General features: G+C 45.0%; 1 protein-coding gene across 2 annotated transcripts in view; it reads left to right on the top strand.

Moving 5' to 3' along the window:
• PIN1 (peptidylprolyl cis/trans isomerase, NIMA-interacting 1) overlaps window positions 1–27730 on the top strand; it is a 60219-nt gene that overhangs the window by 3394 nt on the left and 29095 nt on the right. The window contains exons 1-2 of one of the 2 annotated variants that reach the window (XM_035102430.3): window positions 1735–1871; window positions 19525–19725. In XM_035102430.3, coding sequence (XP_034958321.3) covers window positions 1850–1871; window positions 19525–19725 — 223 coding nt within the window. In that variant the 5' untranslated portion in view covers window positions 1735–1849. Of the gene's footprint in view, window positions 1–1734; window positions 1872–19524; window positions 19726–27730 lie in introns of those variants that run through there. The other variant, XM_035102429.3, reaches the window with a different exon arrangement.

Raw genomic sequence — 27730 nt, 5'->3', positions numbered from 1 at the left:
TGTGTTTTCTACCAATTTATATAGGACAGAAGCTCGGCCAGTAGAGTTGTTAGTTATGGACTCCCCTCTGCTTCTCCCGTCTCCCTTTATTTATTTTTCTTACATGACCTTCACCATAAGGCCTCAGGCAGTTTAGAATATAATAAAACAGTATTAAAATCAATTAAGCAATTTGCACCAGAAGAATAGGATGGGTCCTAAAAATGGATGTTGCATTGGCTACCTTAGAAAGGTGGGCTGATAGCTGTGACAAGTTTCCTATTTTTGAGTGTGTGTTAACTGACCAGGTAACATCTTAATTTGTCAGATCTAGAATATAATAATAATAATAATAATAATAATAATAATAATAATATAATATTAATAATTTATTATTTATACCCTGCCCATCTGGCCGGGTTCCCCCAGCCACTCTGGGCGGCTTCCAACAAAACATTAAAATACAGAAATCAAACATTAAAAGCTTCCCTAAACAGGGCTGCCTTGAGATGCCTTCTAAAGGTCTGGTAGTTGTTGTTCTCTTTGACCTCTGGTGGGAGGGCATTCCACAGGGTGGGTGCCACTACCGAGAAGGCCCTCTGCCTGGTTCCCTGTAACTTGGCTTCTCGTAGTGAGGGAACCGCCAGAAGACCCTCGGCGCTGGATCTCAGTGTCCAGGCAGAACGATGGGGATGGAGACGCTCCTTCAGGTATACTTGACCAAGGCCGTTTAGGGCTTTAAAGGTCAGTACCAGCACTTTGAATTGTGCTCGGAAACGTACTGGGAGCCAATGTAGGTCTTTCAGGACCGGTGTTATGTGGTCTCGGTGGCCGCTCCCAGTCACCAGTCTAGCTGCCGCATTCTGGGTTAGTTTTAGTTTCCGGGTCACCTTCAAAGGTAGCCCCACGTAGAGCGCATTGCAGTAGTCCATCATCATCTCCTGCCACTTCTATTTGACTTAGTTCTTGAGATGCCTACTCAGGGAAAAAGTGGTGAATGCACAGTTATCTGCAGCAGGTTCCAAAGTGAGAACAAATACAAATAATACATTCAGCTTATCTCCTCCTCCTTTAGTAATCCTTTTACTCTTCTGTTGTCTAGCTGCTCAGCCATCTCTCTACTTGTCTTTTCTGCTTCTGATAAATGATATTGGATTGTAATAGAGTAGGTAATAGAGTAATAGAACTGTAAAGTTGGAAGGGCCCTAAGCACAATCTAGTCCAACCCCCTGCAATGCAGGAATATGCAGCTGTTCCATATGAGGATTGAACCTGCAACCTTGGCATTATCAGCACCATGTTTGTATCCAGTTAAATTTTATTTACAGTAGGCCCACTGAAATTAATATACCCAAGTTAGTCATGTTTGCTAATTTCAATGGATGGTATTATTGTGGGAGTGGAATATTTTCCGCTTGTGCAACGGGACTTCTCCCTTCTGCCCCTATGCATGCTTTGAGACCCCCAGAGCTGATTTAGGGGGCATGCAGGGGAAGAAGGTTTCATTGTGCAAGGGTAAATTTCACCCAGTGGGTCTACTAACATTCTTGACTATATTTTTACCAATTTCATTCCATAGTTGAGGGTGCATGCCATGAATTTGTAGTCAAAGTGAACCAGCCAAGAAGAAGAGGGAAGTATTAGTATGTTTGAGAGATCCCCAAGGTTTGCAGAAATAGAAAAAAAAACTCCAGGAAATGATAAAAAAGAAAACTTGAAGCAAAAAAATGACAAGTCTGCGCATGCTTGTGGTCACATTGAGGAAGGGAGAGGGAAGAAAAAGCAGAGCTTGGATCCAGAAGTGTGACACTACTAAGACACACTTACAAGCCGGATTCAAACTGTACAGGGACGTTGATTGTGTTGGCTGATGGCAGAGGAGGAAGGAAAAGGTAGGAGATGGAAGATGGAGGGAGAAAGCTACCCCCCCCCCCAAAAAAACACCCAGATGATGAAGAGGGAATGATGAATGGAAACCATGGATGAAGTGAGTGGGTTGTAGGCTGCACAATATCTTAAGAGAGAAATTTAAAAGGTGGCACCCCAGAGAAACAGCCAAATGAAGACTTGGCATGCTCAAAATGTCAGTTGTCAGTTGGAAAAGATAAACAGAAAACTTTGGGGTGAGTTGGGAAAGTAGTGTCTTGGAGGAGCACTGGGTGAGTTTGCAAGGAGCTGGCTAGAACCCTGAACCAGAGATTTTTTTACAGATAAACATTTTGTTGCAGGTCTAACTTGTGCTCTAAATTCTTTATCATTTTTCTTGTTGTCGGTTCATATTTATTTTGTTAGGGTTTATGCTTCTTTTTGTTCTAATTTGGGTTAGACTTCCACTTTTTAAAGGAAACCTTGCATTTGCTTCTGCGACTGCTTGTCAACCACAGACATCCTCTTGAACTTGTTTGTTCCTTGAACTTGTTTGTTTCAGTTTGAGCACCACTTTTCCTATCCCCTTATCTCCTCTTTTACATTTGTGGAGGGACTTTGTGGAAAGAAACCTAATGACCCAGTGAACACAAGGAACCCTGTGCTCAAAATCTTAAAATAGAATTACCTGCCTTCAACATTTGGATTCATTTTTCCAGTTGCTCCAGGTGGCAGCGAGAGTAGTACGCTTTGTCTGCAGTTCTCAAGTGACTTCCTATGAAGTTGTTGCATGTGTGTAGGCTGTTTGAGGACTGCATACATTCAGGGTTGTCTTTTGCTTCTTGTTTATTTGCTTCTTGGTATGAATGGAGCATGCAATTAAATGTTAGTGGTTGGTATTGAGGGACTCAAACACAGGAAAACGAAGGCTATGTCTCCATTTCCTAGCAAGTAGAATAAGACAGTGGCTGATAATAAAAGTCATACCATCATTAAATCATGCAAAGAGTACATGCTTTTCTGCCTTATGTTAGTGGGGCTGTGTCACAGTATGGCTGATTGGCTTTTGATTTCATCCCAACATTATAGGATGCAATTAAGTCATGGTTCATAAGCTTCCCCCAGCCTAATGTCCTCCAGATGTTGTTGGGCTCAAGCTCCCATCAGCCCCCACCAGCTTGGCCATAGGTCACGGGTGGTGGCAGTTGTGGGCAAAACATCTGGAGGGCACCATGTTAGAGAAGGCAGAAATTGGATGGCCTTCGCTATAATTCTCCCCTATTCTTCTTGTCATGATCAAATTTTACTTTGTGCAAAAGGAGGTGTCTGTCTGGTTGATGAGAAATGTGAAGCCATCAAGAGAGGTCACTGGGAAGATCTGTGGGTCTTGCACAGGCATCCCCAAACTTCGGCCCTCCAGGTGTTTTGGACTACAATTCCCATCTCCCCCGACCACTGGTCCTGTTACCTAGGGATCATGGGAGTTGTAGACCAAAACATCTGGAGGGCCGCAGTTTGGGGATGCCTGGTCTTGCATGTTATTGTTAACGGTGGATACCTGGTTGTGACATTTCCACTCTACTTAGCAATCAAATCTAGTTCAAATACTTCAGGCTCCTGGCACCTTTTCTCCTTCAGGTGGCTCATGATCATTGCATCACTAAAAAGGTTGAAGGGCTCCAGTTGGGGAAGACTTGGTCAGGTCACAGTCTTGAGCAGTGTTAGAAACTGCTAATTGGCAAATAGCATCTTAAACCTAGATTATGGTCGCCACAGTGGAATGTCTAGGTGCCATTTCCCCCCCAAATGTGATTTATTGTTGTTTTTCATTTCATATCTATACCACTTTATATTTTAAAGAAAAAATTTCAAATTGGTTTACAACCATCAAATAAATTCAAGCTTCAAGAAAAACATTTGGCTTTCCCCATTCCCCCCTACTTAGTTTATAGAGCTGCCCCATAACAGAAGTGCTCTAGGAAGCCAGGATGGTGTAGTGGTGACATTATTGGACTAGGACCTGGGAGGTAAAGGTAAAGGACCCCTAACAGTTAAGTCCAGTCGCAAACGAGGAGAGGGAGGAGAAGGAAGAGAGAGAAAGAGGAAGGAGAAAAAAGAGGGGAGCCCCAACCTTGCCACGCCGCTGCCGCTACTGAGGAAGAAAGGTAGGAGAGAGTACCCGAGCCTACTCCACAGCGGCTAGTGCTCCAAGAGAGAAGGATGGGGCCCAGAGGAAGGCCGTGTGACAGAGGAGACCACAGAAGAGAAGATATTCTTATTTTATTTTTATTTTTAAAAAAATTATATAACTTTTTTCTATTTTTTTAAAGTGTCCCTGGATTCTTTGAAAAAATCTGGTAACCTTATCCTAGACATTCTGTTGTGGCAACCGCAACTTAGGTTTAAGGTGCCATTTGGTGACTAGCTTATATATATATCTGAGCTTCTAATGCTGGTGACTATCCCTAAATGAGTGGAGAGAAAATGTGTCAGGTTGCCATTCTGTAGTTGGTCTTCTCGCCAGTTGTCAGTTGGAGATTACACGACTACCCTACCAGAGGAAGTAGCTTTGCATTTAAGAGGAAGCTAGCATTTTTACATCTTCTGATTCGGTTGAAACTATTTTTCCCCAACAAAAGCCCTATGAATTTCACAAAAGTTACTCACAAATTATTAATAGCTGTCTGCCCCCAAACAGTCATTTATAGTACACTGACATCCCATTAAGGAAACTAACAAGCAAACACTTCCAGACCCCGGTTTACAAATCCTTCCTTGCCTGAGGACAATTGCTACTGGTCACAAGCAGCCAGGCAAGTTAGTGTTTTACAAGCCCAGTTTAATATCTATCCGGGTTAGGCTAAGTAGGTGTGTGGGGTTCTTGCACTTGAGGCAGCAAAGTGTTCAGAACAGCATTTTTCTGCTGCTTCAGGAACAGGAAGTGCTGAAGGAAAGAGATACTATAGGGTGGCTTCTATAGACTTGGCAAACAATCCCAAGTACAGGGCCATTCCATTGTCACGGGTGGGACACTTGGACCATGTTTTTTGGTATTCACACATGTGTAAGAATGTAAATATACATAAAAATTAACAACCAAAATTTGAACTATGTTCTTAATAAGATACTGAACATTTTACTAATTTTTTATTATTTTTATGGATATTTTTGACAATTTTATTAAATGTTAAAGTATTGTCACGGGTGGGACAAAAAAAGGACATGGAGCTTGAGATAAGTTTGATTTATGGAAAAACTCTGTGAGTTGGGAGGTGAATCAATTATAAACTCAGCATATCTGTTTAAATCAATGTTTATTGGTTACAACTATGCAATCAGAAATTTAGGTTAAGAAATTTAATGATACAAAATTAAGGAAAAAATGCTGTCACGGGTGGGACAATGAAATGTCACGGGTGGGACGCGTCTGGCATACACTTGATTTAACATACAATTAAGGTTGTTAAAAATGGAATAATTACAAAAAAACCTTTTGCTATTACTATACTTACTATCTACTATAGCCTACAAAGTATAATGTTGTATTTACTAAAATTAAAATCTATTTAAAAAATATTTTCTTCTAGTCCATCTCTGGGCCAATCAACCACTTTCAAACACATCTACATTTTCAGTAAATTCATAAAAAATGCTCCTTCTGACTCGTTTAACATTAGGTTGGGGTAAGATACTAAGAATATGTTCAAACTGCACATATGATATGTCTTTTTCATCAACTTGAAACAGCTTTCCAGAATTGTTAACTGCTCGCATACACATCACCTTGACTTCTCCATCATCTTCAACATTACTTTGGCATATTGCAGCATATCTATATTTAGTAGGCCTGGTTCTTTGTCTTTTTGTAGTTGTTTCAAATTCAACTAAAACATATGTCCCAATAGTCACTCCATCAACGAACGGCTTCACTCCAACCACCGGCACATCTGTTTCATTTGTACAACTTGCTACACCATCTTGTTTTTCTGTGTCACTATCAGAATCTCTGTAAACATCAGAAACTTTTAACTTGAACAGTTCTGTGAAGACTACGTGGGTGGACTTTTGAAAAGAAGGTCCATAAACTAAACTTCTTTTGTCTTTAGCTTTAAAAAAATGGTTGGACTGCACATTTGGAATCTTCCTCACCAAAGTCCAGCGCTCATCTAGCATCGCCATATTTGCACTGATATCAGTAGGCATTAAAAGGACAAACTTCACTCTCGGTACTGCTTTTTCAGCACATTTAACAAAATCTGAGGCTGAATTGATTACTACTCTCCTTTGTTTCACTGCATTCCAAACTGCTTGCTTAGTTAATCCACCAATCCCATCCACGGCACCCTTGCCGTGGGATGTAGCAAAAAAAAAAAACCCATTCCCCATCAACACCAAAGTCTTCAGGCATAAAACACAGATTGGACAGTGTGTACTTATTTTTGAACTGACCAGCACACCCATCAGAAAAGATTTTGACCTTTGTCAGTCTGTTAAATTCTTTCTTAAGTTCTTCAATTATGGCTTTTAGGCATGCATATACTGAGTATTTGTCGTGGGTTAAGTGATCCGAAACCACGGCAAAAGAACGTACTTTGCCTTGAGTCCAAGCGCAACCAGTAAATACTGTGATTTGGTTGTGGGTCCAGTGTGCACTTTGGATTTCATCTTGCGATGTTGCCAAATAGTTTTCAGCAAAATCCACTTGAAGAATCACCTCATCATCAGCTACTGTGTCCTTCATATTTTTGAAAGCTTTAGCTTGTAATTGCTTTACAAAGAAGTGCTTCTTAAATTTACTAAATTGATTTTGTAGCTCATTGACAGCTTCTTCTATGGTTCCTTTTGCTTCAAAAACCTTAGGCCGGCTAGAACAGTCATCTTTCCATTGCTTCCAGAAAATCTCAGACGACATGTTTAAGTCTTCATCAATTAGGGTGTGCAAATTAAGTACACACTTTTTGCATTCACCATTCATGCACTTTTCATTTTCCAAATCACAACAAGTAAGGCTCAAAAGATCAGAATGTGTGGAAGGGAAAAAATGTCTTTCCTACTTATGGCTTCAATTAGGAAATTGAAATTAGCGTGGTATTTGCAAACGCAAACATTGTGTGGCATTTGAGAAGCAAAGTCAATATTTTTAGGCCTCAGTTCATAAAATTTTGATTTGCTGATTTCAACTGTTGGGTTATCAATCTTAAATAAGGCATAGGCCTCTTGGACTGTCATATTCATATGCCGCTTTTGGATTTTGATTCTTTTTCCACTTGTTGGATCTTTAATAGATTTGACATCCTTAATTCCTGGTGCCTGCCTGTTAATCTCATCTGAATTATAAAACTCATGGACCTTTGAGATATTATCTTGTGAAATAATAGAACTTTTGGTGTTCTGTTTAGGGCTTTTATCAAATAGTGTTTTTGGCACTTGAGGTGAACTCTCATACACAAGCTTTCGTAACACGGCTATTCTTTTCCGTGGACTTAATGGCAACACTCTTTTAACTTTGGTAACAGCCTTTCCAAGAGATTGTGGGCATTTAAATGACCCAATCTCTGGAATAGTAGTGTCGCCAATTGGCCTAGATTCTTTTTCTTTTATCTTTTGTCTGTACTTTCTTTTGCACTCAGTTTCTTTCCGTCTGTATTCCATAAGTGATTTTGCAGACAAATTCTTTACCAACTTCATCTTTTCTCGCCTCTTCTTATCTCTGACCCTCTCCTTTTCTTTGAAGCTTTCACATTTGTTTTTATCTTGTTTTAGTTTTTCACGCAGCTTTCTCATACGTTCTGCAGATGTAGTCTTTCCCATTTTGTGTATTGATTCAAAGGTTATATTATCTGTATTACTGTATGTATTCGCATTAGGGTAAAGTAATGGTAACTGCCTTTATGTTCCAGAGGGAACAGCTACTATTGGTTCATTCAAGCAGCTGCATTTGGCTCCTTAGTCTTATTGGTTTCCACCAAAAGGCAGCTTTGTGATTGCTTGAGATTGTTCCCTCCAAAATGTATCCCTTTCTAGCTAGTTCCCCTCTCCTCAGTCCCTCAGTCTTGTTTGCCAGAATAAAGAATTGTTACATGAGGAATCTGTCTCCTGTCTGCAGAGAGCTGAAATCACTTGCTGAAATCACTAACTCAAGCTACAACATTGAAAACTGTCACGGGTGGGACAGAAAAAGAATTATTAAAATTTCATGGTGTTTACATTAATTAACTGCATTTTTATTATTGATAGGTGTGTTATACTCTAATACATACTCCCACAATAAAACAAACATAACCTATAAATTAGTTTTATCACAAAATAAACTTTTGTACCTTTTGCTGTCACGGGTGGGACACTGAAACAGCATCCCATTCAATAATAAAAATAAAATAGAAATAACTTACCTATTTAAAATTTTTCAAGTCCAATGTGTAGACAAAGTTCTTCACTTTAATAATATACTAACAATGACAACCACAATTTTTGTTTATCTTTAAAAAATAATGCCAACCTAAATGAACAAAATTAAGCTACACAATCAGAAAAGTGATACTGAAACTTCAAGCTCAAATTTCTCATGAAAAAAATAATTTCAAATTCTTTTTTCCTTTGGAATATTGAACTTTAATATGTTTAGTTAATGAAACTATAAGTAAAATAAGTATATTTTAAAAATAATTTTTTTCTTATCAGGCTCATTTTTCACGGAATGGCCCTACACAGCAAGCAAGTTGTTCTGTGGGTTCTGGACTAGGAATGAAGCATAAGTGACTAAGCAGCCTTTCCATTGTGGGTGTTGACAGAGGGCAGCTGTAAATATAAGGGGAAGGAACCCATCTTGGAGCTTTCCAAGTTTAGATGGAAGAGCGTACAGGTGGAGGACTACAGGACCTGGTGTATGTGCCTGTGTGATTTTAATAATACACTTAAATCAGATTTCAGCAGGAAATCATCTGCTAGTAGTGGGAAAGTACTTCAAATTCCTCACGAATGGGCTTTAAAGGCTATGGGGCCCAGATACTTTGGACTTCCCTAGCTTCTATCAGACGACCCAGTCTATTTCTTTTAAGATCTGCAAATGACTGCAATGCGTTTAAAATAGCAGCACCAGACCTTGCAGTATCCTGGCTTTCCATCCTCCCTTCATATGGATTTCTTTGTGAGTGATTTTTTTGGGCAAAGGGAAATGTAATCTCCCACAGCTCTGTGCCAAGAAGACCCAGCATCCTTCATTTTCAGTATAGGCCTAAAGCAGTCTTTTCTGAAAAATGCACACACTTGTTTTTTCTCGCTGGTCGAGTAGGGACAGGGCTGTTGAATTCAGAAGCTAAAGTGGAGCTAAAGGCTGCTTTTGCCAGCCATCTCTTCTAATAATTCATTAGGACCTTCAAGTACAGCGTCTTCTTCTTCTTCTTCTTCTTCTTCTTCTTCTTCTTCTTCTTCTTCTTCGATCACTCGTAGCCGAGTAAGATTGTCTTCCATAGACACAGTTTTAACAATGAGTCTGTAAGAGACTGTGGAGACCAATTCTGGACCCACACGTCCTTCCACAGTGGGGACATTGGTTTTCAGGCGGGAGTTGATCACGGTGTGGATTTGCCAAGCATGCCTTCCTCTTAGCACGTTTCTCCCTTGCGTCCTGAGTTTGAGTGTCTTCAAAGCCCATGACACCTTTGGTAAAAGCTGTTCCACAACTGGAGTGCTCGCAGGCCAGTGTTTCCCAGTTGTCAGTGTTTATACTACATTTTTAAAGATTTGCCTTGCCTTGTCTCTAAACCTCTTTTGTTGACCACCAGCATTATGCTTTCCATTTTTAAGTTCACAATAGAGTAGTTGCTTTGGAAGACAATCATCAGGCATCCGCACAACATGATCAGTCCAACAAAGTTGATGTTGAAGAATGATTGCTTCAACACTGGTGATCTTTGCTTCTTCCAGTAGACTGAATTTAGTTTGCCTGTCTTCCCAAGTGATGTGTAAATTTTTCCGGAGACACCGTTGATGGAATTTTTTGAGGAGTTAGAGATGGCGTTTATAAGTGGTCCATGTTTCACAAGCGTATAGTAAGGTTGGTAGTACAATAGCTTTGTAAACAAGCATTTTGGTTTCCCTGCGAATGTCCCGGTCCTCAAATACTCTGCACTTCAATCGGGAGAAAGCCGCACTCGCAGAGCTCAGGCGATGCTGGATTTTGGCATCAGTGTTGGCCCTTGTAGAAAGATAACTGCATAGGTGGGAGAAGTGATCAACATTTTACAACGTTACACCACTTAGTTGGATTTGTGGCTCTGCAGAGGGGTTATTTTGTAGTTGTTGATGCAGCACTTTGGTTTTTTGGATATTTAGGATGGTTTGGAGGTCATCCTCTGAGTGTGCGCACACTACATTGTCATCAGCATACTGAAGCTCTATGATGGAAATTACGGTAATCTTACACTTTGCTTTCAGTCTGCTCAGATTGAAGAGCTTTCCATCTGTTCAATATATGATTTCTACTCTGCTGGGGAGTTTCCCTTTGAGAAAGTGTAGGTTTATGGCAATGAAAAAAATGAATAGTGTTGGGGCAATAACACAACCCTGTTTAACACCAGATCCCACTGTGATTGGTTCACTTTGAGAGCCATTGTTATCTGCGATTGTTGCTGTCATGTTATTATGGAGGAGCCGAATGATGTTTACAAATTTATCTGGGCAGCCAATTTTCAGATGTACAGTCCACAGGGCATTACGATTTACAGTGTTGAAAGCCTTAGTCAGGTCAATAAACGCCATATACAGGGGTTGGTTTTGCTCTCTGCATTTTTCTTGAAGCTGTCGAGCAGTGAAAATCATGTCCACTGTCCCCCTAGAAGGCCAAAAACCATTTTGGGATTCAGGAAGGGTCACCTCGGATATTGTTAAGAGACGGTTTGCTAAGATCCTTGCAAGAATTTTGCTGGCCACACCTAATATGCCTCGATAGTTTCCGCAATCAGTTCTGGCACACGAAAGCTCATATCAATGACAAACTTAGTTGGTCTCTAAGATGCTGGCTACTGGAAGGAATTTTTTTATTTTGTTTCGACTATGGCAGACCAACACGGCTACCTACCTGTAACCTTTTTTTAAAGAGACTGATAATTTTGGCATCCCTAAAGTCTGCTGGGATCTCTTCTCTTTCCCAGACTTTTTCGATGAGCTTGTGAAGTTGTGTAAGTTCAGTTCTGGCCACTTTGAAGATTTTGGCAGGTATCCCATCAGGTTGAATGGCTTTTTTGTTTTTCATTTGGTTAATAGCTGTACACAACTCTCCCAGATTTGGAGATATTGCAAGCTCATCTCTAACTTGTTTTTGTGGAATTTGTGAGAGGACCTCAGCAGCTACAGGGGAGTTGCGGTTAAGGAGATGTTGGTAATGTTCTTTCCAGCACAGTGCAATAGCTTTTTTATCGTTTAGAAGTGTGTTACCGTCTGCTGAGCGTAGGGGGCATATGCCATGATTTATTGGCCCATAAATGGTCTTTGTGGCTTTAAAGTAACTCTGTGCATCATGGGTGTCGGCTAAGTGCTGGATCTCTTGAGCTTTTTTTATCCACCAGGTGTTATTTAGTTCTCTGGTTCTTTGAACCTCGGCCTTAGCATTGGCATAGGGTTTTTTTCCTTAGTGGCACAGTTTCTATCTCTGCCAGATCTGAAAGGCCTTCCTTTTCTTGTCAATCATGCGTTCAATCTCACTGTCATTCTCATCAAACCAATCCTGGTGTTTCTTGGTTTGGTATCCAATAGTTTGTTCACAGGCTGCAATAATGGATGTTTTTTAGCTTGGTCCAGTGTTCCTCGATGTTATCAGGGAATTCTGAAAGCAGATGGTCCTTAAGAGTCGTTTGGAAGCAATCCCGCTTAATGGGGTCTTGAAGGGCTTGAGTGTTCATTTTGCGCCTTGGTTTCCTTCCTTGAATCCTGCGTTTGAGGTATAATCTTGATAGCCATCGTGGAACGTATTAGTTGGTGATCTGTCCAGCATTCGTCAGCGCTCGTCATAGCTCTGGTAAGGAGCACATCATGGTGATATTTAGCACGGACAATAACATAGTCTAAGGTGCCAGTGGTTTGACCGAGGATGCCTCCATGAAGTTTTAAATTTATTTTTCTGTCGAAAGAGTGTGTTGGTAATAACAAGGTTGTGCGCTGCACATATAGTCAAAAGTAAGATTCTGTTCTGGTTGCTGTTGCCAACTCCTTTCCCAATAGTCCCAGGCCACAGATCGAAATCTCGCCCAACTCTTGCATTAAAATCAGCCAGGAGGATAATTTTATCTTCCTTAGGCATCTCTGATAGGACGGTATCCAGCTGAGAGTAAATTTTTTCCTTAATGTCTTCATCGGCATCCAGTGTTGGTGCGTAAGCGCTTATAATAGTAGCTTGTTGGTTTTTGGTAAGCTTTATTCAAAGGGTTGAGAGTCGTTCATTAATGCCGGTAGGTACTTCTGACAGGAGCCTCACAAGATCATTTTTGATAGGGAAGCCTACTCCATGTATTTGACGTTCTTGTTCAGGTAGACCTTTCCAGAAGAAAGTGTAGCCTCCTTTTTCTTCCTTCAGTTGTTCCTTGCCTGCTCTTCAAGTGTCTTGAAGCGCTGCAATATCGATGTTAAAACGTTGCAGCTCTCTTGCAATGATGGCAGTTCTGTGTACAGGACGCTCGCTGTCTGTGTTATCTGACAAAGTCCGTATATTCCATGGTCCAAAGTTCAATTGTCACTAGGTGGTGACCGCACTGGGCGCGGTAATCCAGTCGGGGGGAAAAGGGTGGCAGACTATCTTTAGGGCACCTCCCCCTTTTTGGAGTGAGGAGAGTGGATCCTAAGTAGGGCTGTTCAGTCATGGATACAGCTGTCGAGCTGCTCAACTGCCTCATTCCATGAGTCAGAGCAACTGAATCTGTATCCATCGCCCATGTGCCAGTTCATGACTAGGGGCTTCCAGATTTCATGATCCTGCCCCCGTTGCCATTTACCGATCACCATGGGACTTTGGGGGTTTGGGTTGTGTTTTTGGAAGACGGCTGCACGTGAATTTGTTTTATGTGTGTAGATCAGTGCACGCTGACCAACGCATAGTCTTCCCAGTAGGGCTCTTTTCTGATGACATGACGTAGTAACGACAGACCAGTAGATTCCTATCTGCTGCAGCCTTCATCCGCCTTCACAGCCGTTGTAACATACCGCTTGTTATCACCTGCCTGTTCTGCCATTGAGGACTTCTTGGATCATTCTTTGTCTGGCTGCTTCCCTTTGACCTTACCGCCTTGGGTGATCCTGCTGGGAGTACGAGATTCCCGACGGCTTTGCTCACAAGGGTCATAGGAATATGGAAGCCCACTCACCAGAACAAGCGAATTCCCACTCCAGTGAGTGGGAACAGCATACCTGCTACAGGACAACTTTATGGTTTCTTCTAACAACCAGGTTTGAGTGGCTCATGCCTTGCATGAAGGTGATATATATATGTGTTAAGTTTGTAGCAGCTGACCAGCAATCGGTACTTTGGGCTAAATTAGTGGATTTTAGGCTTTGTTTTGGAGCAAGAAGTAGTTGTGCCTAGGCAGAGGGCTGAAGCATCCTAAGTGCACACATCTGTGTATTTTCTTGTACAGTAACTGGACAGAGGAAGAAGCCCTGTGGGTACAGAATGCAACCAGGTGTTGCCATGACTTTGCCATCTAACAGAATTGTCTCCAGACTCTACAGAACTCTGGGATTCTGAGCTGACAAGTGCAGCCTCTTCTACCTGCAAACTCTGGAAAACGTGCTAGAATAAGCAAGAGTACAGGCAAGACCATGTCTGAAAATGGGACTTCCATTCATCGCGCTGCCATCACAGTCAGCTGAAGGGACCTCAGTGCATCAAAGGCGGGGGGAACCGCTCCAGCGCAGTGGACCCCCAGAAGAACCCCCAAATCGGGCGTTTTGGGGACGTGGTTGTCTGGCGGGTGCCAAAAGTGGTCTCCCCCCTCCCTGGCAAGCTTTGTTTTGAGCAAGAGCGAGGCGGTCGGAGCTGCGGCACATCGGATAAATCACTTCCTTTGACAGCATGAAGCTGCATGACTGAGAGGCATCAGCGGTCAATTCTTCCAAGACTAATTTAATAACAAGGTCTGTACCGTGAGTACTAAGATTTGGTAAAATTTGGCACGTTAAAGGGTTTTTTAAAAAACGGAAGTCGGTCCCTCCCACTGAAAGAACTGGAAGGCAGTGATTTTTTCCAAAGCCAGAAAAAATAATTAGAAATACTTAATCTTCCAAGGATTGAAATTTTACCTCCCCCAGATGCAGGGTAAGGGGGGATGAACTAGAAATTACTTAAAATCCCTGAGAAGTTCTTAATCTTGAACTGAGAAAAGCCGCCTGTCTCTCTGGAAGCGGCAACCCGACCAGATCGGCTAGACTATTGTGACGTCACAATAGGAGGATACTGTGAACTTTTGTTTCTTAGTTCAAGTCTTCGAAGCTATTGCAGCATCTTAAATTGAAACAAATTGACTGTTAAATATACGAAATAGCAACATACTTTCTTTGGACTTGACGTTTTTTAAGCTCAATAAAGAAATGAGAAAGTATGGACATTCTATGGCCAGATTGGAAATAATATTTGTTTTCTAATTTCGGAGACAAAAGCTCCTGCATTCCCAGCTTCTAAAACCCAGCTGTGTCCTTGAAAAATGACAATCGCCGGCAGGAATGGCGGACCTGTTTTCCATCCCTCTGACCTTCGTAAGGAATTTGGCGGTTGCTAGGGGAGTAAATGGCAACCCCCTACCCTCTCCGGGGGTTACGGAGAGGGGCCGCTGGCCCGCGATGCCCACAGACCCACTCCGACTGTTTATGGAGTGGGGGGAGCTTGGGCTGAAAAGCACTTACGAGGGCCAGGACTCCCGGACGCTAATCTGCATGGCGGGGATTTCCATGGTTAAAGAAGATAATTAGGCTTAAAACTATGGACATACTTCAGAAGGAGGGGAAGAAGCGCTGTTTACTGCTGAGAAATTTATGCTGCTGAGGGAGAGGAGTCAAAGGCTGTATATCATCTGGAAGAAGGATTGATGGGGACGGAGCGATAAGGGAATTGAGTTTTTTTTTCTTCTTCATATGAGTTACTTCGTACCTTCCCAGACGCGATGTCCTGGCTTGTTTGGAGTGAAAGAGAAGCAAAAGACTGTGTGAGTTGAACTTTATAAACTGTTGTTACTGAGCATATTTTTTAAAGATGTGGAGTTGCCGATGAGAAAAGCCCCCCCCCTAGTCGGACGGAAGGAGTCCTGGACGCGTTCGGAGGATTTATGAGCTGTGACGCACTTTGAATTGGAGCAGCGACCTGAAGCTAAGTTCAGCTATAGGGCAAGGAGATCCATTAATTTACCAAGAGTTTATGGTTTGATGTTTGGGTCTTCTGCCTGGAAAAGCTGTAAATTTTATAAAGATCGTTAATCTTCATGGCTATGAGAGAAAACGAAAGTGATTTGAGCTTTTTAAGATGGCGCTGCTTCGACGCAACAGGGAGCTCCAGACTAAGAAGATTTATGGGGAGGCTGGACTGATTAACCCACACAGGAGAAAGAACATTTGTGAAACCTTGTTTGATATTTATCTCAGCAGCTGGGAAACAATCGGTTGAAAGTGGAAAACATCTATGTGACTGTAAGGGGAAGATCTGGATTATTATGAACTTGGAGGACGATTTGAACTTTAGAAAAAAGACGGCAGTGGACGGTTGCGAGGAATCCCCAATTTCTTGAAGCATGGGAACCCAAATAAAAAATTCTCTAGAAGATTTGGCATAACATTCGGTTTGATTGATATATATATGTGTATAATTTGAAATAATGAATGTGATATAATTGGTTTTAATTGGAAAATTAATAAAAATATATTTAAAAAAACAACTTTTCTATGAGGCAGTGATAAGCATGCTGAAGGAAACAAAGTTGGAAATGGAAGCAGTTACACAAGACATTCGAAGGATCAGAGAACATTTTTATGATTTTAAAGAAGAAGCTGCAGTTCAACAGGAGAAGGAAAAAGAGAAGGAAAACGAGGACTGTGATGATGGGGAAGATGAAGAAAAAGAGGGGGAAAATGAGGACTGGAATGAGGATGAGGATGAAGAGGAACAAGGAGGCAGAGAATGGGAAAATGCAACAAGAAACACTATGGGATACTGCTTTCAACAAGGGGAGCGACCAGGAATCATATGAACTTGAGAGTGAAGTTGGAAATTGAAAAGACCAATATCAGAGGCTGGTTAAACAAGGTGTTAATACTTATGGGGGGCAGCAGGGGGAGAAGATTCAATTTTGGGTCAAAAGACACTACAGACTGGGAGTGGGGTGAAAAATATAATGGATGTTTTCTTTCTGATTGATAAATCCGGTATTGAAAATGGAATGGTTGGCCAAAGAAATTAAGAATTACAGTATATTCCTGCGTATAAGATTACTTTTTAACCCAGGAAAATCTTCTCAAAAGTCAGGGGTGTCTTATACGCCGGGTCGTATTTCTTATACAGTGAGTATATCCCAAACTCTATATTTTAACTGGAAAAGTTGGGGGTCATCTTAAACGCCCAGTCGTCTTATACGCTGGAATATACGGTATGTAAATAATTTATAGGTTAGATGTGGGGGAATTTTGCCGAATTGGCGGGGAGGCATTGTGACCAGGGAGATGAGACAGTTGATGAAAATTGGATTAAGTTTAAAAGTTTAGGGGAAAAAAGGATTGGCATTCATTGGAAGAAGTTAAAATATTTTAAATAAGTAGATTGATGGGATATCGGAATAGAAATGTTAAGTTTTAGGTTAAATTGATTATTAATATCATTAGGATTAAATTGGAAGGAATTATAATAAAGGAAATGAGAAGAATATATATAATGGTTAAATGAAAAAATAAAAATAAAAGGATGGTTAAGATTATGATTTATGAAACTGCCAAAGAAGAGTTGAAATGAAATTCCGATAGGGGGAGCTTGGGGAAGTCTACACAATAATGGTTAGAGAAAAAAGAGGGAAAGTTAAGAAGCTATGTGTTTTGTTTTTGTTTTGTTAGTTGTTGCTGTTATTTTGTTATTTTATGTTTTTGTAAGTGTTGTTGTAAAATGAATAAAAATTATTTGAAAAATAAAGACCATGTCTGAAAATGATGATTCAACTTTGAATAAGATTGTAGCTATCTTTCCCTGATGGCTTGCTTGGTCTTAACACACATTTTCTTATTGAAAAAAAGCTAGAAATAAACACTTTGGGTCCTGTGGTTTTTTAATACTTCCAATCTTTAAGGAACAAGTATTTTTAGTGGTATGTCTCCCACAAAACCCCTGCAAATCACTGTTAATTCTGGGGTGAATTCTGACATTCTAGGGCACCCACAGTTCACATTTGGTGCTGCACTAGCTATTGTGGAAAGTGCTATAAAACATGCCCAGCACACTTCTGTGCTTATTGCGGGGAAATATTGATAATTGGGCACTACAGCTGTGCTTCAAGGAAGCTTGTATTTTGTTGCGTACCTTGATGAGGACCATGACTCACCCCCCCTCCCATCCTCGACTAAACTTCCATCAAAGCCCAGTGCTCCCTGAAACACTGAGAGCCACTGCTCTTGGCATGGTGGAATTGTTTAAGATTTCAATGTTGTGACTCATGTAAAGTGGTACCTCTACTTACGAATGCTTCTACTTACGAATGGAGCTCCGTCTGCCATCTTGGATGCAGTACGAATTTTTAGATAGGGTTATTTATTAAATATTTATGAAGTATTTTTGATGCTGCTTAGGCCTAGGGCCTAGCTTTGCTGACGTATCTTCAGATTGCAGGTGGAGGCTCCCATTGTTAAAATCTTATCCACATGCACCTCCACACAGAAAGCTAGAATGGCAGGTGGAAGACTAGGCTAGAGAACACTTTACAGTACTGCTATCTTGCTTTCAATACAGTATGCATATCTGTGCAGGAAATATAAGCTGATGCAACCATTAAACACGTGTTTGCAGCTAAAACTTTATTGGTCATTTTGACACTTCGATGATTTTGCCATTTTGCATTCTAGAATTGTATCTGATTTTGTGGGAACATTGTGAAACTGCTGAGTTACTCTTTGGCCTTCTCTACCCTATGCAATGACAATCTGCAAGATCACTTTCCTGAAAGAAAATTACCCAGAACCTTTCAGAGATGAGGGTCTGTCTTTTTTTGGCAGAACTGTGTGTTTCTATGATATGTAAAGTTAATGCATGCAGTTTGCTTGGCAGAGTCCTGAATATTTGAGAATGGAACATGCTGCAAAGCTTGGGCAGTTAAGAGAAAGTGATAAACTGTCATGTGGGGTTGCTTTAAATACACTTTCGAAACATCAGTTGTTGCAGAATATGGCAGCAGTGCTAGCTGTGCAGAGCATATTGCAAGAACTTTGTTGGCTACCAGTCTGTTACTAGGATAAATGCAAGGTGTGACCTTAGAGCCCCATATAATCTGTGTTGAGGGATTTGAGGGAACACTTTCTCCTTTACATACCTCTCCATACATGGAGGACTAGTGATGAGATCTTGTAGGTATTTTGAGAGAATAAAATTGGATTTCTTGTTTTAGTGTTGTGTTCTCTCTTCCCTTTTTTATCTGGTGAATTTTAAAATTTCTTTATTTTTATATTTCTGATGCAGTGGGAAGGTCACATGCCCCAGCAGTTTTCCACACCAATTATTTGGGAAATTTCAAATCAAGCGATTTATTTATTTATTTATTTGGCCATTGACAACACTTGAAATAAGTTTAGTGTCTTTCCCACCACAGCCTCTACAAAGTTGACTGGTTGGTACTGGATGTTCAAATTACAGAGAGTTGATAGGATCTCATTTTGGGCACCATGTATTTTTACGAATTGACTTGTGTTGTTACCTGATGCTTGAAGAGCTTTAGCAGTTGAAAAGCAGGTGATACATTTGCATTTGAAACAGAAAATAAAAACCCTTGCCCAGTCCTAAATGTGTTTACTATGAAGTAAGTTCTACAGAGTTCAGTTGGGCTTAAGTCCTGGGAAAGTATGCTTAGCAGTTGCAACTTGGCTTATATCTATGCTTCGTCGCAATCAGTTTTATCCTTTGGTGGCTCTTTTGCAAATGAAAATTAGGCTTTTAACTGTGCCTTACAACAATGAGTTTACTTTTAGGAGATTGTAAATGTAAGCTTAATAGGTTTCACATTTTCTTTTTAAACCAGGCTTTTTTAAAACAGTCATGTTAAATTAAAGTTTGGTTTAATGTCTGTGTCTCTATGTGTAATGCCTATTTGATTATAGTAATTCAAAGGTAAGGGAGAAAATCAAAGCAATTATCTTTTTAAAAGTGGACTTTTATGCACCTTGACGGTGCATGTTACTGACATCGCAAAGAAGCTACAGTAGTGCTTTGCCTGAGTTGGTATCACATAGTCCTGGGAGGTACTTGCAGCTTGGTTGCAGCAGTTGGGGATTGAGCAGAAACACCACAAGCTGGTAATTTTGAAGGAGGCAAGTGAGTGGGAATGGGCTGAATTTCAGGTAGGTAGGCTGTAAGCTAAAATCATTGGGTGGGATGGGTCATAAGAGAATGTTTATTAGAAAGAAGCTGATCTGTTGTGCCCTACAACAAAAGTCTTTTTCTCCTGTTTTATCTTGCAGGGCGTGTGTATTATTTCAACCATATTACAAATGCCAGCCAATGGGAACGCCCCACTGGAAACAGCAAGAATGGACAGGGAGAGCCGACTAAAGTGCGATGTTCACATCTCTTGGTGAAACATAACCAGTCTAGGAGACCTGCATCATGGAGGGAGGATAAGATCACCCGGAGCAAGGAGGAGGCCCTGGAGTTAATTAATGGCAAGTAAAAGCAAAGGAAAGTGAGAGCTCAATGTACTGAAGCCCTGCTTTCCACACCAGACAGTCCAGCCCCCAATGCAGTGCTTTCCTTTCAAAATTCTGATGAAGCCAGCAGCCTCTGGACAAAAGGAACCTACTTCACTCCTCTTGATTGGGGCATTTCAGTTAGGGCCATTTGTTTTTCTACAAATTGCCTGTGCACCATATATATTAAATTTATATGCCTCCCTTCACCTGTGTATCACAGGACAGTTTACAATATAACACAAAAGTACAATATAACACTAAAGTTTACAATATAACACAAATGTACATAACATAGTAACAAACAAAAACAATACACCCCCCTCCCCCAGTTTAAAAGGCCAGAGATTGCTTAAGTAGCCAAAGGTTTGGGTAGAAGAGCAAAGTTTTTACCTGGCGCCTAAAGATATGTAATGAAGGTGCCAGGTGAGCCTCCTTGGGGAGAGGATTGCACAAGCGTGGGGCCACCACAGAAAAGGCCATCTGTCATGTGCAAATGAGGCACACAAAGAAGGGCCTTAGATGATGATTGCAGGGTCTGGGTCAGTTCATATGGTTCACATATAAAGTCTCCAGCTCTTAAGATTGTGGAGATACATATGGAAATGGGAACTGCCTCTGAAAGGCTGCCCTTTTCAAGCCCTGCATGGCTAAGTGTCCTTTCTTCATTGCCATCTGTAGCAGCCTAGTCCATAGAACCTGGCTGCCTCATCTATCCCACCTTGCCAATAATTGCAAATGCTGCAAAACACTCCTCAGTTATTATGTTCAGTATAAAGTAGGCGGACGGAGTGTGATAATGCAAAATGAATTTGCATAAGGTGGGGTTGGTGGCATGCGGTGTAGATAGCTTTTTGTTTGATGCATGAAGAGCATAATCGGAAGAGGGTCCAGTTGGGCTTTATATCTAGAGCCTTAGGACCTATTTCATACAAGCAGCTGATGAGGTGACAAAATTTGCTCCTGGACTTTCATCCTGTGATGGAGACGTTTATAATAGTTTTATTCTGTCCTGTAATATGTGAGTATATATATCTATATCTGTCTAAATCAGGGGTGTCAAACTCAAATTCATCGGGGGCCGCATCAGCAGTTTGGTCACCCTCAAAGGGCCGGTTGTGTCTGTAGGACTATGTGTCCACTCTTTATTATCATAAATTATTGTCACTGCATTCAATTATTACTGTTTTTTGTAATAATGTAAGGTCATTCCCGCCCCCACGCGGATCACATTCCTGCGTCGTGGCGCGTGTGTGGGAGGGGATGTAAACGAGGGAAATTTGAACAAAAGGTGGGGATCGATGGCTTCCAGGGGGGGGGGCGCTCAACTAAACCTTCGGCAGGAAGGAGAAAGCCACTGCTGGGATTAAAAACCTGCAGATGGAAAGAGGGCTTCCCTCTCCCGCCCTGCGCACACGCTGCAACCCACCCCATGCTTTGGAGAGGGGCAGGAACATGCGGTGCAGCGCTAACTCCCTGCTTTGCTTTTGCATCCTCCCTCCTCAGCGCCAGAGTCCCTTCCCCTCGCGCTGAGGGAGGGCAGCGGATTTCCCGAGGAGGAAGGCGGTGGCAGCCCCAGCGGACGTGCATCTTCGCCTCAGAGCTGCTCTTCCCCCCACCCGCGCTGTTGTCGTCTTCGCCGCCGCCTCTCCCTACTGGGACTGCAGGCAGAGGAGGCTTGAAAACCTCCCCCCCCCCAAAAAAATTCCCCTCCCACCTACTCAACACCGCGAGGCGACTCCATCTGGAGCCCTACATCACGAGGGGCTGAGAGGAGGTGGCGGCAGAGCGGGAAGAGCAGGAACCCGTGCCGTCGCCGCCGCCTCCCTCCCGGCCGCCCCCCGGGGAGCAGCTCCACCGGAACTGAGAAGCCAAAGGGCGGCTCGGGGTGGGGGGCAGAGCAAAAGCCAGGCACCCTCCCGAGTGTCTATGAGGAGAAAACGGGGGAAGAGGGAAGAGAAACCCGGCTCCATCAAGAGAGCGGCTGTTGCGCTTCGCCCTCAGGCTCACTCCGCGTCCCTTTCGCCCGCTCGCTCGCCCACCTCCCGGATGCAGCCGAGGAGAGGAAGGGAAGCGGCGGGTGGCGGCTCACTCGCTCTCGGAGACAACAGCAAAGCCCGCAAAAAAAAAAAAATGCAACGCTGCTCCGTCCTGGCACCAACTTTGCCGGCGGCGCCTGTAGGGCTTTCCTACCTCCTCGGCGGGCTTCCTCCTCCTCCTCCTGTATCTCACTTCCCCGTCTGGCCGCTGTGCCACCGCCTCCCTCAGCCTCATTCGAAATTGAAATTCCCTGGCCAAGGCTGTCAGCGCGGCTCCAGCGCCCCGGCCTCCGCCTGCAGCCCCGCCCCCGGTTTTGACCCTCGGCCAATCACAGGCTCCAGAACTACTGTCAGCGGTTACTGTCGGCAGCGGCTACGCGGGCCACATGACGAGGTCTGGCGGGCCGGATTAGGCCCCCGGGCCTTGTGTTTGACACCCGTGGTCTAAATATATAGAATCATAGAATTGTAGTATTCAACCTTCTACCATTATTAATGAAATGTATCTACTGCTTGCCAGGACTCAAATTTGACTCAGCCAATTCTGTTTTCTTCTGCATGTGGAATAGAGTTTTGCAGGGCTGCCATAGAATCTTAGAATTGGAAGGGACCACAAACGCCTTCTAGTCCAACCCCCTGCTATGCAGGAATCTTAGCTAAATCATCCCTGACAGATGGCCATCAAACCTCTGCTTAAAAACGTCCAAGGAAGGAGAGTCTACCACTTCCCAAGGGAGTCCCTTCCACTGTCTAGCAGCCCTTACTGTCAGAAAGTTCTTCATGAAGTTTAGTTGGAATCTCCTTTCTTGTAACATGTCCCTACCCCTATCCCCACCCCACCCCCGGAGAATGAGCAAACAAGCTTGCTCCATCCATCATGTGACAGCCCTTAAGATGGCTATCATATTTCCTCTCAGTCTCCTCTTTTCCAAGCTAAACATGCTACCCAGCTCTTTCAACTGCTCCTCATAAGGCTTAGTTTCCAGACTCTTGATCATCTTGGTTGCCCTACTCTGCACACCTTCCAGCTTGTGAACATCCCTCTTAAATTGTGGTGACCAGAATTGGACACAGTATTCCAGGTGTGGTCTGACCATGGCAGAAGAGAGTGGGACTATGACTTTCCTTGATCTGGACACTAGATGTCTGTTGATGCAGCCTAGAACCGCATTGGCTTTTTTTGCTGCTGCATCACACTGTTGATTCATGCTAAGCTTGTGGCCCACCAAGACCCCTAGATCCCTTTCACATGTACTGCTAGCAAGTCAGGTGTCCCCCATCCTATATTTGTGCATTTGGTTCGTTCTGCCTAAGCGCAGAACCTTACATTTGTCCCTACTGAAATGCATTTTGTTAGCTTAGGTCCAGTTCTTCAATCTGTTAAGGTAATTTTGAACTCTGATTCTGTCTTCTGTGACATTAGCTACCCCTCCCAGTTTGGTGTTGTCTGCAAATTTGCATCCCCTCAGTTCCTTCATCCAAATCATTTATAAAGACATTGAACAACAGTGGGCCCAGGACAGAACCCTGTGGCACCCCATGTCACAGTGGCCGGAGTGGACTACTTCAGAGTAACGACGCTACGCAGCTCTGCATTTTTATTCTTTTATTGGTGCTGCGTATTTACAGTGCTGAAGTCAGGCTATTTACACGGAGTGATGTGGTCAGTCGGTTTCAGAACCTCCAAGTGACTTTTGGCGCGTCTTTCCCCAGCACAAAAGTCTTGGAAGCCCCATCCTCTTTCCCCTCCTCTTCCGGCGTAATTCTGGAGTTGGGGGGATGGGTCTCCCCCCCTTACTTCCCCCTTCCTGTCCCACCTGGGACCCTGGCTCCGCTACCTTGCCTGAGCCTCGGACCCGACTTCCTGCTTCCCCACTGGAATCGGAGCTCCCTCTGCTTCCCCCTGTGGTCGGTGATGGGCTTGAACTCAGGAGGGGAGGGACTTCGCGATATCCCCTGTCCCTCACATCCACCCCCCTTCCAAGCTCCCCTTCTCCCCTCCCCAGGTCCCCCCCAGGTGTCGGTGACGACTGGAAGCCTAAGAACTCAGTGCTTTCCGAGCCCGTTGGTGTGAACACCTCCCCCCAGTCCTGCGAGGCTCCCCCTTCCGCCTGTGAGGACTGGAATCCCAAAAATTCCGTGGCGTCCGAGCTGGTGGGGGTAAAAATGTGCTGCCAATCTGCTTCTGCCTCTGACTGTGTGGATCTCGGTGACACCCATATCTCGTCTCCCGAGTCCTCAAACTCTGCTTCCCAGCGCCATGGTGAGCTGCTCTCCCGTGCCTCCTCCTCCTCCCCCTCCCTTTCCATGTGCCAGGGCTTGGGTCTGTGGGGATAGAGGGCGTGAAATTCTTCCACCAAGAATTCCTCCTGTATCTGAGTGGCTGGGACCCATTCATTCTGGGACGGTGGAGCATCCTCCCATGCCATGAGGTACTCCAGGCCCCCCACCCCTCTCCGTGAATCAAGGATGGCCGTGGCCTCATTGAGTTGCTCCCTGCCTCCCCTCTCCCCCCCTCCCTCGGGGGTTTGTTCGCTGTCTCGGAGCCTGCTGCTTTCCCTGTACGGCGACAGCAGCGATCTATGAAACACTGGATGCACCCTCATATCCTCTGGCAGTGCCAGCCTGTATGCCACCGGGTTGACCTGTTGCGTGACCGTGAAGGGGCCCAGCCGTCTGGGTGCCAGCTTTTTGCACCTCCCTCTGGTGGGAAGGCCCTCCGAGGACAACCAAACCTTGTCCCCCACCCTGATGACCTCCCCTAGTCGCCTGTGGCGATCCGCCCCCTTTTTGTACGCTTCCTTGGCCCTCTCCAAGTGTTCTCTGAGCTGCTGGTGCACCGTCTCCAGTTCCTCTGCCCAATCCTCAGCCTGTGGGCCCTCCTCCTCCTCCTCCCCCTCCCTCTCTGGGAAAGATCTGAGGTCGCGCCCGTAATTGGCCTTAAAGGGCGACACCCCTGTGGAGACGTGCACTGCATTGTTGTAGGCAAATTCTGCCAGTGGCAGGCGATCCACCCAGTCCGTTTGCCGCTGGCTGACGTAGCATCTCAGGTACTGCTGCAGAATGGCGTTGACCCTCTCCGCCTGTCCATTGGTCTGCGGGTGTCTAGCCGTCGACAAGCTGACCTCCACCTGCAGGAGGTTCATGAGCCGCCGCCAGAACCTGGAAACAAATTGGCGGCCACGATCCGAAATAACCCTTAAAGGTAATCCATGCAGTCTGAATACGTGATCAACAAACAGTTTGGCTGTCTCTTCTGCAGAGACCGCCCTGGCACACGGTATAAAGTGGCACATTTTGGACATGAGGTCCACCACCACCAACACTGCGGTCTTGCCCCTGGAAGAAGGCAGATCTGTGATGAAGTCCATGGACACCACTTCCCACGGCCTGTGTGGTGTGGCTAAGGGCTCCAGCAATCCTGCTGGCGCTGCTCTGACCACCTTTGCCCGCTGGCAGGTGTCACAGCCCCGTACATAGTCTCGAACATCTTCCCTCACCCCTGGCCACCAGAAGTGTCTCATGACTAGGTGAGCGGTTTTGTCCCTTCCAAAATGACCCGCCGTTGGGTTGTCGTGCATCTGCTTGAGGACCGTACGTCGAAGCTGGGTGGTGGGCAGGTACAGTGCACCCTTGTAGAAAAGCAGCCCCCTGCGTTCTGCAAAGTCCTTTGCCTGCTCCCTCCCCCCTCTCAGTTCTCTGAAGATGCGGTTGGCAAATTCATCCGCTGCCGTCAGTGTTGTGAGTTCTGCCTCGCTCACCACTGCTGCTCCGCAGGACCATGCTGACGGGGGGAAAATGTGCCTTGGTGCTGGTGGCGCCTCCTCCTCCATGTACTCTGGCTTGCGGGAGAGGGCATCCGCCCTGACATTCTGCTCCCCCGGGATGTAGTGTATGGAGAAGTTGAAGTTCGAGAAGAACTCTGCCCACCGTATCTGCCGCTGGTTGAGCACCCTGGCCGTTCTCCAGAACTCCAGGTTCTTGTGGTCTGTGCACACCTGGATGGGGTGCTTGGCGCCCACCAGGAAGTGTCTCCAATGTTTGAACGCAGCGTGGATCGCAAGAAGTTCTTTGTCAAACACCGTGTAGTTGCGCTCGGGCTGTGTCAACTTCCTGGAGAAGAAGGCACAGGGTCTCCACTCCCTGTTGGCGTCCAGTTGCAACAAAATGGCGCCCACAGCTTTCTCAGAAGCATCTGTCTCAATGCGTAGGGGCGCGTCCTGGACCACGTGGAACAGGTTCTGGTCCGAGGCGAACACCCTCTTGAGGCTTTCGAACGCTGCTTGCGCCTCTGGTGTCCACCTGAACTTCTGCTTGCCTCTCAGGCAGTCAGTGATGGGAGCCGTAACGCGAGAGAAGTTCTTGATGAACTTCCTGTAGAAGTTGGCGAAGCCTAGTAGGCGTTGGGCATCTTTGCGCGTCCTGGGGCTGTGCCAGTCCAGGATGGCCTGCACCTTGTCCTTGTCCATCGCCAGCCCCTTGTCTGACAGCTTGTAGCCCAGGAAGTCCACCTCCTTGGTGTGAAACTTGCACTTCTCCAGCTTCACATACAGGTGGTTCTCCTTCAGGCGCTGCAACACTTCCCTGACATCTTTCACATGCTGCACTGGGTCATTGGAATAGATAAGGATGTCATCTAGGAAGACCAAGCAGTTCTTGAAGAGTAGGGACCCCAGGACGTGGTGCATGAAGGCCTGGAAGCATGCTGAGCCCCCTTGCAACCCGAAGGGCATCACCAGATATTCAAAAGAGCCCAGAGGCGTGAACATCGTGGTCTTCCACTCATCGCCTTCCCGGATCCTGATCAAGTTGTACGCCCCCCTCAGGTCTAGCTTGGTGAAAATCTTGCCCCTGCGTGCCGCTGTCAGAAGATCATCCACTCTGGGCATGGGGAAAGCCACTGGCTCTGTCACCGAATTCAGCCGTCTAAAATCCACCACCAGACGGCGCTGTTGCGTGTCTTTCTTGTCCACCCAGAAGACCGGGCTGCCCCCTGCTGCCTTGCTTTCTCTGATGAACCCCCGCTTGAGGTTCTTGTCGATGAAAGCGCGCAGATCCTCCAGTTCCTGGTCTGACATGGCGTACAGCTTGGCTGGGGGTATAGTTGCCCCGGGCACCAGGTTGATCTGGCAGTCAAAAGGCCTGTGTGGGGGTAGGTGGTCAGACTCCGCTTCGCTGAAGACCTCCTGCAGGTCCCAGTACGGCTTGGGTATCGCCTCACCCCCTTTGACGTGCATGGTGGCCACCGTGGCTATCGGAGGCCCCTCCCCTGGTTGGTGCTGCATGCAATGTTCCAGGCAAAAGTCCGATCCAAAAGTGATGCATCTCTGGTGCCAACTGATGGAGGGGTCGTGGCGCGCCAGCCAGCTCATGCCCAAGACGATGGGGGGGTCTGAGATGGTGGTGACGTTGAATGCCAGTGTCTCTGAGTGCCTTCCCACCGTCATTCTCATGGGGGGGGTTTGATGAGTGATGGCCCCCCCCAGCAGCTCTCTGCCGTCAATGGTTGCCACGTGAAGGGGAAAATCCAGCTGCAGAAGCTGGATCTGGTGCTCTTCTGCAAAGTTTCTCGAGAAGAAGTTCGCTGAGGCACCACTGTCAATTAAGGCAAGGACTGTCAGGGGATAGCCATTTGGGAGCGTTAGCGTGACTTCTAGAACCACTCCTGCTCTGGGAGGGGTGGGCTGGCTCTGCTCCTCTCTGTGCGGGTGGGCGGGCTGGGGCGGTTCTCTGCTGACTGTGCCTGGCTGCTGCCCCTTGTCTCCTGCAGCCAGGCTTTCCCGTTTCCCTGCTGTGGTGCTGCGTCAGTGGGGGAGGGCACCACCGTTCCCGCCCTTCCTTGCCACTCCCTGCGATGTGGGCAGTCTCTGACGAGATGCTGGGGGGAGTTGCAGAGAAAGCAATTCCCGCCCTTTCCCTCCTTGCGTCTTGGCGCCGCTGGG

This window comes from Zootoca vivipara, chromosome 2 (assembly GCF_965207765.1).
Source record: "Zootoca vivipara chromosome 2, rZooViv2.hap1.1, whole genome shotgun sequence".
Taxonomy (NCBI): Eukaryota; Metazoa; Chordata; class Lepidosauria; order Squamata; family Lacertidae; genus Zootoca; species Zootoca vivipara.
The sequence above is the reverse complement of the archived record's forward strand: the minus strand, read 5'-3'. Positions and strand labels throughout refer to the sequence as shown.